General features: G+C 34.8%; 1 protein-coding gene across 6 annotated transcripts in view; it reads right to left on the reverse strand.

The window, feature by feature from the left end:
- The window catches only part of LOC150105935 (ATP-dependent DNA helicase Q1-like), a 180,693-nt gene that overhangs the window by 117,566 nt on the left and 50,819 nt on the right, over positions 1-12,308 (reverse strand). For all 6 annotated transcript variants that reach the window (XM_090393701.1, XM_090393703.1, XM_090393698.1 and 3 more), the window contains exons 6-7: positions 6,895-7,200; positions 1,220-1,386 (exon numbers count right to left, since the gene is read on the reverse strand). In XM_090393701.1, the coding sequence (XP_090249827.1) occupies positions 1,220-1,386; positions 6,895-7,200 (473 nt within the window). The remainder of the gene's footprint in view (positions 1-1,219; positions 1,387-6,894; positions 7,201-12,308) is intronic.

The following is a 12,308-nucleotide window of genomic DNA, read 5'->3' on the forward strand; positions in this document are numbered from 1 at the left end:
ATCCTCTGTACTCTCTGGTGTCCTGCACCAGACAGAAAACATCATTATCAACAATAACATAGTCAATGAGACTTTTCTTATTCCTTGCTTCTTCTCTCCATGGGAATTGTTCACATTTTTATGTTGGAACATAGTGTGTTAGTAATAACCAGTCCATGTCCTGAGCAGAAATCCAACAGGTATTTGCCATTATTATTAGCTTTATTCTTTTCTCCAAATTTCCCCCAAATATTTTTGTATGTCTGACAATCATTTCCTACTCTGCTAATTAGATCCCCAACAAAGACCAACTTTTCATTGTGTCAGTTGCTTTTTCTAAAGCATCAAAAAATTCCTCCACTTCTACCTTAGTAAAACCTTCTGTGGGACCATAGGCACAAATAAGTCTCATTGTCCAATCCCCCATTCATATATTAGCTCACATCACTGTACTTAAGACTCCCTGCCATTCAAGAATGATTAGCCTCGTATTTTGTGTTGAATACTATGGCTACTCCTTCTTTTCCTTGATTGTCATTTCCTGAATATAACATTTTGTATTTATTGCTCAGAAAGATCTCACCAGTTTTTCTTTTTTGTTTCAGTCACCCCTATTGTGACGATCTGGTACTTATCTGATTCTTCAGCTAGCTCCATTTCTTTGCCATTCAGGCTTCTTATGTTGATAGTACTGATCTTTAACTCTGGTGATGTTGATTAGGGGTGTGCTTTCAGATTTGTTCCAGTAGCTGAATTTTCGCTGTTCGCCCTGGTTCCCTGGTGAAAATAATGGGGGTCTTGTTTAACTGGGCGATGCCCCAGCCGGCATGAAATTTTGTCATCTTGTACCATCATATTGTATATTGGTTTAAGTCAATAAGAATAAAATTTGGTCAGCTAAATCCCAAATTGCCAGCCCATCCTTGTTCATTCAGTATCCAGGCAGATACCCAACAGGGTGCACCACGAGACGGTGAAGATTAGACATTATGTCAGAAGCCCTGGTCAGTTCTCCGCATTCCTTTAAAGGCTATGTGGAGGTCTCCTCTCAGTTATACAGTTTTGACCCTTAAGCACCCCTAATTTAGGGACACAAAAACACACATGTTGAAAAGATTATTTTATTAATAAAATACTATTTGAATTATATTAATAATTAATAAAATAGTATTTTTCAATATGTGTGTTTTTGTGTCCCTAAATTTATAAATATGAAATATTTTAAGGAAGTTATGCTCACCTCATATTTTAAATTTGGCCGGTTAAAAGATGACTTTAGTACAAGACATCCTGGAATATTAAGAATTTTCTGAACATCACTAACAACCCTTGCTGTTGCTGTAGCAGTCAGTCCTAAAATTGGAACTTCAGGGAATTGTCTTTTCATTATACCTAAAAATTTGTAATCTATAAAAAAAAAAAAGTAAGTAGAATAGCATAAAACCATCTCAATATTAGTCATGCTGTTCATTTTCTCAGCACAACACTTTTTTTTTTTAAATATAATTAATCAAATGTTAAATTTAAGGACTGAGATAGATATGTTAGCTGAAAATCATAAAATTAATACTGACAAAGGGAGACAGAATTTGGTGTATACATAATCTCCCTTTCTCTCTGGTTTATGTAAGTTTCCTTGCAAACCTTTATGTAATCCAAGCTTTATGTAAGTCAGAACTGTAACTATAAACACCATACCACTGCACTGTAAGTACAGTATAACAGTTAAGTCAATGGAGGAAACTATTCTAGGCATAGAAATTAAAGAAATATTTTTTGTTCTTGTGAAGGTAGTTGAGCAGTAATGCTAGTAAGGCATGAATGCAGCAGAGTAATATACAAAATTAAACAAAAATGTGACCTACATCAATCCTGGTGTTATTTTTACTCACTGAGTGCCATAGAATATGACAAAGGATTTTTACTTGAGTCTATTTAATTATTCATTCATCATTGGTGTCTCATGCTCATTTAACCATTCCTTGCCATTTCTCTCTATCCATTGCCAGGCAACGTGAATCTTGCAAACTCCTTCCACGCCATTCTTGCCTTGGCTGTCCTCTTCTATTTATGCCATTGTACCAAGCATCAGGTTTTAATCTTTCAACTGTTATTCATCCTGCAGGTATGTCCAAAAAACCTTGGTTTCCATTGAATTACTTTCTGCATTAGATTCTCTTTGCAATAAATTTGCAAAGAAATTGGCATCCCCTATCTGATCCACCAAAGACCAGCCTTTCCCCTAAAACCTACCTGGAGTATACCAGGTCCCTTGGAGCTGTAAACTGTCCTACTTTGGCCAAACAGGGAGGACAGCAAATGTCAGGATATCAGAACACAGACTACATCAGGTTTCATCAATACAGCCACTCTGGGTTTGCAGACCATGCTCTGGATACCCACCACAGGATATGTTGGAAGAAAGTTACGTTATTACACCGCATCAAATTCAAATATGAAAGATTGTTCATGGAATCAGCCTCAGCTCTAAGAAAATTTTCCAAACCTCAACAAATTTGGGTGCATGAGACTGCCCCAAATTTGAGAAGCTTGCATCTTGAGAACTTTGGTCCAACAGCCAAGACAACCCAATATAGCCCACTAGGGGACACCTTTAGGACTCTAAGAACAGTGTTAGTTTTCTCTCTTCTGCCTCATTTGCTTTTTGTAGTGCCTGCATGCACGTGTCATAGCTGTATGTTCCCATAAAGATGGCAATGGGACATTGCCAAAATATAGGAAGTATTTATTAAAGTTTCTTTTAATTAATATTCCAGTATACGTTGTAAATTCCTGAAATAATTTAATAGTCATGTGTTACCAACGTATAAGCCTATCTACAAGAATCTTTCTATATTCATATAAAAGGTTTATGTTCTTTTGAAAACCAACATTCATCTCACAGTCTTCAACCATAGAGAGCACTTGTGAATATGCATGTTTCCAACAGTTTTGGCTTTATGGGAAAGATCACTGATGTACTTTCCCATATCTTGTCCATTGCCTGTTGGTTTACTTTAGCTTTTGTTATCTGAGATCTTGTTTCATTTTTACAATCTAAATCATGCATCATGTTACTCCCTCGGTAAGTGAAGTTCCTCACCTCTTCCAGCTCTTGTCGGTTGTCCTTAATTTCCTTTTTCATCCTCTTCTCTCCAAATATCATTGTTTTTGGTTTATTAATGTTCATTATCAAACCCATATTTCTTTCCTTCTTCACTTAACTTCAGCAGTCTTCTTTTTAGTTCCTCTTTGCCATCTGCAATAATGATTATTATTATTATTATTAATCCTTATTATTATTATAACATTATATAATATAATGCCTCCCTGACTCCTATATATAAATATATATAGGAGTCAGGGAGGAGGCATTCACTATGTCATCTGCAAATTACAAACTGTTTATTTTTATACCTTGAACTGAAATTCCCCTTATATTATCCTTTATGACATCCAATGTTCTTTCTAACAGCATGATAAACTTGCTTGGGGATATTGGGTCTCCTTGTCTCATGCCTCTTGTTGTCCAGAACTATCTTCCTATTTCTCCATAGTTTCTCATATCAGACTCTGCATTGTTATTGATGTTCAGCAAGAGACATATGAGGTTCCTGTCAACTCCATAAGATACAAGTACATTAATGCCACTTTCTGATTTATACTGTTGAATGTTTTCTAAAAGTCAACAAAAACAGGTATAAACATTAAGTGCTCCTGTCACTTCATTCATGCATTCATTGCTGACCATTCATCACTTGATCCAAAATTCATGTAAGGTTCAATATACTTTCTCCTTAATGTCTTCACATAAAGGCTTTAAGCCTCCACTTGGTATCATCATTAGGTTAAGTGGTTCATCCTCTGAATATGATATTCCATTTGTATTATCAGTAAGTGTTCCATCTTAGCATAGTACTTTGTAATTCATAGTTCAGGGATGCACAACATACAGCATGTGGGCCAGATGCAGCCGATTCAATGTGCCTGCCCTCAGCATATATTTAACAAATAGAAGAAAAAATATTTGTATTTTATTTAAAAACATTTTTAAGTAATTTAAAATAAACATTTTTATTAAAGAGGAGAGTTTGTTTACATTCCCTGCCTTAACAGAAATCAATAATACCATGTGTAATAAACAAATACTGACATTCGATTGGTTAGTTTCTCAACTTTGCACAGCAATGCCCAAATGAATATGATCCAGTACTTTATGATTATTATGTGGTTACTCTTGTTGCCACTGTCATCTCCACATCTTTATGTTATGTCATTTATGTCAAATCATAGTGAATATTCAAGCATTTTTCTATGCATTATTCCATGTATGTGTAAATTTTTGATAATATTTATTTTGTCAGTTTGTAAAGTAGTTGCTATAGCATTTATTTATTTAAATATTAGATATTTTGTAATATTACTTTTAAATATTACAGATAATTTATCCTAAATATGGATAAAAAGAAAAGAAAAATGGATGCTGAACACAGTTTAAAGAATCTGGAATTTTACATTTCAGATGTCATCAGTATTCTGAAAACCATCTGCAGCTGGGAATGAATTCAGTACAATTTGCACTGCCTGGTAAAAGTCATTATATGGTGACAGTGAATACTAAAAAAATTCTGGGAAAACACTGGGTTTTGCTACAATCAATTCGGCAAAGAGCAAGAGGGAGTTCCATACCTTTGCCAATAAAAATTAATAAGAGTAATTTGTTGCTAGAAAAATCTATTAATAATGGCAATGTTAATCGCATTTAAAAGAATGACACACAAATCTATATTCATTAGAACTAATTAGAAGATTCTTCAAGGTAAAAAATTATGTTCATAAATTACGTATTTCAGATAAACTGATAAAATAGCAATAATGAGAATGAAATACGAGTGGTATGGAGCATCATCTTTTCTCCACAACTACGAGATGATATTAATGACTTCCAGACATCATTTAAGATAAATCCTTGATCCTTATTAGTGATGTATGGAATAACAGCAGAGGATTCCTTAATATGACATGAGCAGAATCTCATTCAGATAAGGTGTGGTGGCTGTATTCCAATCTACTCGTGTATTGTGATTAGTGGTAGGTGCATGATATGAAAGACAGATTTTTCTTTTTTTTTCTGTGCCACATTACTGAGATATTCTTTCTATCTCAATTTCTATCAACATAGAGTAGAACACATGAACAACGAATTCTAGAGATATCCAGATATTTATATAAAGGTTGCTATGTTTGGAAGATTTCTGATATATAAGATGGAAAGATTCTCTGTACTGAATGTCAAAGGACTGAAACACATAGAATGAGGAAGGGTACTACTCTAGTAGTACCCTTCCTCATCTTCTTCTTCAACCCAACCAGATGTTTAGATAGCAAAGAAGTGGGGGAACGTATTTCATCCACTGTATGTATTTGAGGAATGCCAGTATTGTGAATCTTGGAAGATTCACAACAATGTGTAATGTGAAAGTTAGAGGATGAACTTTCTTCAAGCTAATATATTTATCTTGTAAAAATTGCAAGATGACTCTAAAGTAGAATGATAAGTTGAATAGAACTCAAAATGACAGATAGCATAGTAGGTGTTTGAAGATATTTGATCATTTCTTACTTTTTAGCAGAACAGGTGTTTGAAATCTATTCTTCTAGGAAAAAATAGTAAGATAGCAAAAAAAAAAGATAGTAAGAAATGATCTATTGCAAGAACAAGAGATGAATGGCATGATGCATTAAGAAAGGAGAAAAGCAGAGAGAAATGTTAAATGTCGATAAGAATTATAACACTGGAGGAAAACTCACGTAAAAAAACTATTAGTATAGAATTTTCACCTAAGTATCATAGGCGTCAGTATAAGATCACAGAAAGGCAATTAAAATTAACAGATAGTTCTAAAAAAACATCACCTAAGTAAGACAACTATAAAAGGTCAGTACTTTCCTAACTTATTATTATTTTTAAATATATATATATATATATTTATACAATATAAAGTTAAGAAAGATTAGCTGATTTAAAAAGTCCTGCTCTCTCGCAGATGGGATAGACATAGACCATCAGATTTGTCTAAGTTAGGACAGTGAAGTAAAGTTTCATGTTTCTTTATAAAGCAGTTCTATGAGGAAATGACTTTTATGAAGAACTCTTTTGTCTTGTTCCAATGAACTCTATGTTGAGTGTTGATACCATGCAATACAAGTCCAGACTGTTCAGATATTTAATATAAGACTTGTGTTCTGCTAGCTGAATAAAAGAAGATCTTCCTGTTTGTCCAAAAATCTTTCCTAACTTTATATTGTCTAAATATATATAATTCTTTTTTTTTTTTAAATAAGTTAGAAAATTACCGACCTTTTATAGTTATCTTACATTAGCTACTTAGGGTGGCATTTTTTAGAATTGTCTGTCAATATTTAATTGCCATTCTGTGATCTTGTACTGATGATGCCTATGATACTTAGGTGAACATTCTATGCTAATAAAGTTTTTCATATCTGTTTCACTCTGGTGTTATAATTCTTTTCAATATGCCAACTCGCGGTATTTCATTGCTGAAAATTAAATGCTGATCAAATTAGATATCTATGAAATAACAGATCAAATATTAGTAGTAAGTTCTAGATCACTTGAGAGTATATGGTATGAAATAGTAATGATGAAGTCAGCAATGACACTTTGATATGTGCTAATCAAACTCAAAAACAAATCAAGACTAATCAGGAATGTAAACGATTAAATGCGAAAAAGGAATACGTTAAAATATTCATGTACAAACTTATTTTATATACTTGGATAAAGAAATTACACAAAAACAAAAGGACAGAAATAAAACAAAATAAAACAGTTTTAAATTAAGTTAAAAGTTAATTTCATGATTTTTTTTTTTTTTTTCTATTCTTAGTTACCAGGTCGGAAATCATTTCCCCACTGTGAACAGCAGTGAACTTCATCTATAGTTAGACAAGAAAATCGTCCTAATTCATACATCTTTTCTAGTTTTGCCATGAAGCGTTTACTTTTTGCCAATTTTTCAGGTGTAACATAAAGTATCTTTAGATGGGCATTCTTATCAATCATGGCTTTCTGTACGTCATTTACTTCCCCTCTGGTGCAACTGGCAGAAAGCATAGCTGCTGGTACATTCAGTGCTTCAAGAGACATCATCTGGTCTTCCATAAGCGACACTAAAGGTGACACTACCAGGGTAATACCTAGAAATTAAAGATTGAAAGTTTTTTTTTTTTTTTGTCAATAGTTATTTGTGTGGAAACTAAGGAAAACATTAAGTGAACAATACTCATAAGTCATTCCATGAGGAACAGATTTAAATAATTTTATAAGGCATAAACCAAATCTTAAAAGGGGAATATTTTCAACATAATGATATTTATTAATGATATATTAGCACAAACATTATTCATTTACAAAGATTATTTAAGAAATAGTCTCATGCTGTTAATGATCAAACTTCTTCAATATCTTTCATTAAAAATATTCTGAATCTTTGATTCATAAATATTAGTGTGTTTTTTTTTTTTTAAATAAACATAATTATCAAGTCTGATGGTTAAAAAGAATTTATTCATTTCACACATTATTTCACATATTCCATCAAAACTAAACTTTTTTTTTTTTTTTAATGTTAGAGCTATTTTTACAGCATCTTGTTTCAGTATAATTTTTAAACATAGATTGAATTTTCAGTTTAAAGAAACAAAAATCAAGTGCATTGAAAAAAAAAAATTAAAAATGAAGGAAAAAATGCTTCCTACTTCTACTGCAATCAGTTCCCAGAATGAATCAAAAACTGCATAAAAAGATTGTTTTTTTATTATCTAATCCTCTATATCAGTGTGTTTTTCAATCTGATATTTTCAAACTGTGATCCATAATAAAAAAAATACATTTTCCATTGTGACCCAGCATGCATGCAATGCACACACATTATTTATTTCTTATATATATATGTGTGTGTATACAACTTACAAGCATGACCCCTTGTTTTTCCCCCTACTCCGCATGTATTGCAAAATTCTGTGTCAATCTTATAGAATCCCTTTAGTAAATAAGTTTCTATCGTATCCCCTCTCTCTGCATGTCAGCTAAATTCTGCAACTCACACACCCTCAATCTATCCTCATAGGAAACATTCCACAGACCTGTCACCAACTTGGTCAGTCATCTATGAATTCTCTCCACCACTTCCTGATCCCCAAGAAATGCAGGTGGCCAAATTTGCATGCAGTAGTTAACATGTAGTCAAATCATAATGAGGGATGATAACTTTCCTATCATTATTTGAATGTTATTATCCTTCTTTATAAAGTTATGATTTCTCTATTCACCATGACCCACAGATCCTAGTCTCATCAATTTTCTGTAATTTAGTTCCATCAATATGATACGAAATGTGTAATAATCTCAAAGTGCATTATATTACATTTTACAATATTAACTTGACAACCATTCTCCTTTGCAAACACTGCTAATTTATTTAATCACCTGCAAAATATCTAATAACCTTTATCAACTAATACCCGCTTCAGTTTTGCATTATCAGCAAACAACTGAATATCTCTCCTCACATCTTCTGCTATATCATTAATGTACAAGGGCTGTTCAATAAGTAATAAGTCTAATTTTGCTATTGCGAAAACACTCATCACAATATTAATTTCTGTGGAATAAAGAAATATTGCTGTCTGTATTAACAAAAGAGGTTGATAGATGACGCATACGGGCTGATGTACTAGAGTGTCACGTGACTAAATGCAAGCTTGTTTCAGCGCGCTTACAAGCCGTGACCAGTCGTCGAAATGGAAGCGTCCTTGGAACAGTGTTATGCGATTAAATTTTGTGTGCGTTTGCAAAAATCGGCAACTGACACTTTTAACATGATACACGAAGCTTCCCATGATGAAGCAATGTCGAGGGCAAGTGTTTTTCGCTGGCATAAAACTTTTAAGGAAGGAAGGCAAAATGTGGAAGATCTTGAACGTGAGGGAAGACCTTCAATGTCCAACACAGAGACAATGATCAACACAGCAGCGATTATCATCAAGGAGGATCGCAGAATTACAGTATGCCAGCTGCATGGGACTGAAACGTGTTTGCACACGATGGATTCCCAAACTCTTGACACCAGAGCAAATGCAGCATCGAGTGGATGTGTGCACAGAATGGAAAGAAAGACTGGAACAAGAAGGCGACAACTTCTTAAAACACATCATTACAGCAGATGAAGCTTGGTTGTATCACTATGACCCTAGAATGAAACAACAAAGCAGTGAATGGAAGCATCCGTCTTCACCTACCCCCAAGAAAGCAAAAACTGTAAAATCGGCTTGTAAAGTTATGACCATAATGTTTTTTGACTACGAAGGCATTGTTTACCAACACGCTGTAGAACCGAGGAATACTGTAAACGGCTCATACTATGCGGATGTTTTACGGACAATGGTACATCAAAAGGAAGCATCCATTGCTGAAGAATGGCTTCTTATTGCACCATGATAATGCAAGGCCACATATTGTTGGTTGTGTAGTGGACGTTTTGCAGAAGAACAACATAGATATCCTACCACACCCTCCATACAGTTCTGATCTTGCACCGTGCGATTTCTGGCTGTTTCCTCAGCTCAAGAAACCACTAAGAGGCCGCCATTTCGAAAGCAACAAAGCATGTGTAAAAGCTGCAGAGGCGGTTTTGAAAGAACTCTCAAAAAATGGACTTTCACATGTGTTTAAGAAGTGGACGCAACATTGGGACAAATGCATCGCGTGTCACGGTAGTTACTTCGAAAAAGACCATGTAAATGATGACAATTAAAGGTAATCTGTTTTCTGTATAAATGTAGTCTTATAACTTAATTGAACAGCCTATGTACAAATTAAATAGTGGCCCTAGTATGTAGGCCTGGAGCACTCCACAAGTCATTGTCATTTGCTTTGATTCCACTCCACCCATATCACCCTCTGATACCTATCTACCATCCACACCCCCCCCCCCCAACCATGCCACCAACCTCATATCATTCCCATTTGCTCCAACTTATGTAATAATTTTCCATGCCATATTCTGTCAAATGTCCCTGCAAAGTCCAACAGTATCTTAGTGTAGCCATTTCCTTTATCCAATTTTGCTGTTGCCTTTTTATAAAATACGAATAAATTACTGAGGCAGAACCTCTCTTTTACAAAGTCATGCTGTTACTATAGAGTATCGTATTACTATTCACCCATTCCTGAATTTTACTTTTAACCAACTTTCCTAATACTTTAACAACCACTCCAGAGATACTGGTCTGTAATTTGCTACTTCTGTCTTGGAGCTACCTATATGTAATGGAACTATCATACCCTCTTTTCACTCCCTCGTAACCTTGCCAGAGCTGAGATAGATTAAACAACTTCGTCAAAAGGCACTACCAGTTCACTTGCACGTTCTCGTAGCATACAAGCTGACATACCATCCAGGCCTACTGCTGTATTCACAGTGATACTTTCAATAAAATGAGTAACCTCCAGTTCATCTACCTCAATTTTCACATCAGTGTCTATCCATCAGGAACTACAAAGTCACTACCTGGACGATATACCTTGCAAAGTGATTACTTAGTAACTAATGTATTTCTTCTGCTTCTATAACTTTCCTACTATCAGTACTGAGTAAAATTATCTTTAAATAATCATTCTTTCTCTTATGTGCCATGCAACGAAAACTCTTTTGGATTTATTTTGCTTAGCCAATTCTGATTTAGCCTTTCTTAACATATTTGTTACCCTTCTTGCTTGTGCCTTATATTGCTCGTAACAAAGCTGATCACCTTTTTGTTTATATTCTTTCCACAATGCTTTTTTTTTTTCCTCTTTTTTTTTTTTTTTTTGCAGCTCCTGCTTTATATTGCTACTCATCCACTTAATCCGTACTTCGTTTATCTTCCTGACCATGGATATGTACTCTAATACTGCCTCACTCAAATGAACAATCCTATGAACTAATGACATTCATTTCATGTTGTTCCTTATGCCACATAAGATCTGTTGTCCCCCTACCTTCTTCAGTACAGCTCCTCGAATGAAGTATACAGCCTCACATGGATGTATCCCAAACTTCAAGACTTTACATTTTGCTGCATTAAACCGATATCCCTGTTCATTTGCCTCATCATACTCATCCACTTAATCCGTACTTCGTTTATCTTCCTGACCATGGATATGTACTCTAATACTGCCTCACTCAAACAATCCTATGAACTAATGACATTCATTTCATGTTGTTCCTTATGCCACATAAGATCTGTTGTCCCCCTACCTTCTTCAGTACAGCTCCTCGAATGAAGTATACAGCCTCACATGGATGTATCCCAAACTTCAAGACTTTACATTTTGCTGCATTAAACCGATATCCCTGTTCATTTGCCTCATCATACTCATCCACTTAATCCGTACTTCGTTTATCTTCCTGACCATGGATATGTACTCTAATACTGCCTCACTCAAACAATCCTATGAACTAATGACATTCATTTCATGTTGTTCCTTATGCCACATAAGATCTGTTGTCCCCCTACCTTCTTCAGTACAGCTCCTCGAATGAAGTATACAGCCTCACATGGATGTATCCCAAACTTCAAGACTTTACATTTTGCAGCATTAAACCGATATCCCTGTTCATTTGCCCATCTGCCTAGTTCATTCAAATTTTCTTGCAGGGCTGCTGCATCTGCACTATTACTAATAACCCTTCCCAGCTTCACATCATTTGCAAACAACTGAATATCTGCCTGCAATCCATTAACAATGTCATTGATATAAAGATTAAACAATACAGGACCCAGTACTGAGCCCTGTTGGCCCCCACTTGTAACCTTCTGCCTCCTTGATACTGCCCCACCATACACAACTCTCTGATACCTATCAGACAACCAATCCTGAATCCAGTTGACTAACCGGACATCTAAAACCATCTGCTGCAACTTAAATATCAGCATATCATGTGGCACCCTGTCAAATGGCTTTGCAAAATAAAATAAAAATAAAAAAAAAAATGGCAGTATATGCCTTTCCCTCATCAACTGCTCTTGTCACTTTATTATAAAAGGAAATCATATTACTAAAGCAAGAGTGCCCCTTAACAAATCCATGTTGACTCTTACAGATATCATTACCCTCATCTGCCAAATGCTATATATGGTCTCTCACTAATTTCTCCAAGATCTTAACACCTACTGATGAAACACAAACTGGCCTATAGTTAGACACATTCTGTCTGCTACGGCCCTTATGCAACACCACTATCTTACCTTTCTTCCATTCC

The sequence above is a fragment of the Typopeltis vanoorti genome, chromosome 6 (genome assembly GCF_054136105.1).
Source record: "Typopeltis vanoorti isolate ZY-2024b chromosome 6, IOZ_Tvanoo_1.0, whole genome shotgun sequence".
Classification (NCBI taxonomy): domain Eukaryota; kingdom Metazoa; phylum Arthropoda; class Arachnida; order Uropygi; family Thelyphonidae; genus Typopeltis; species Typopeltis vanoorti.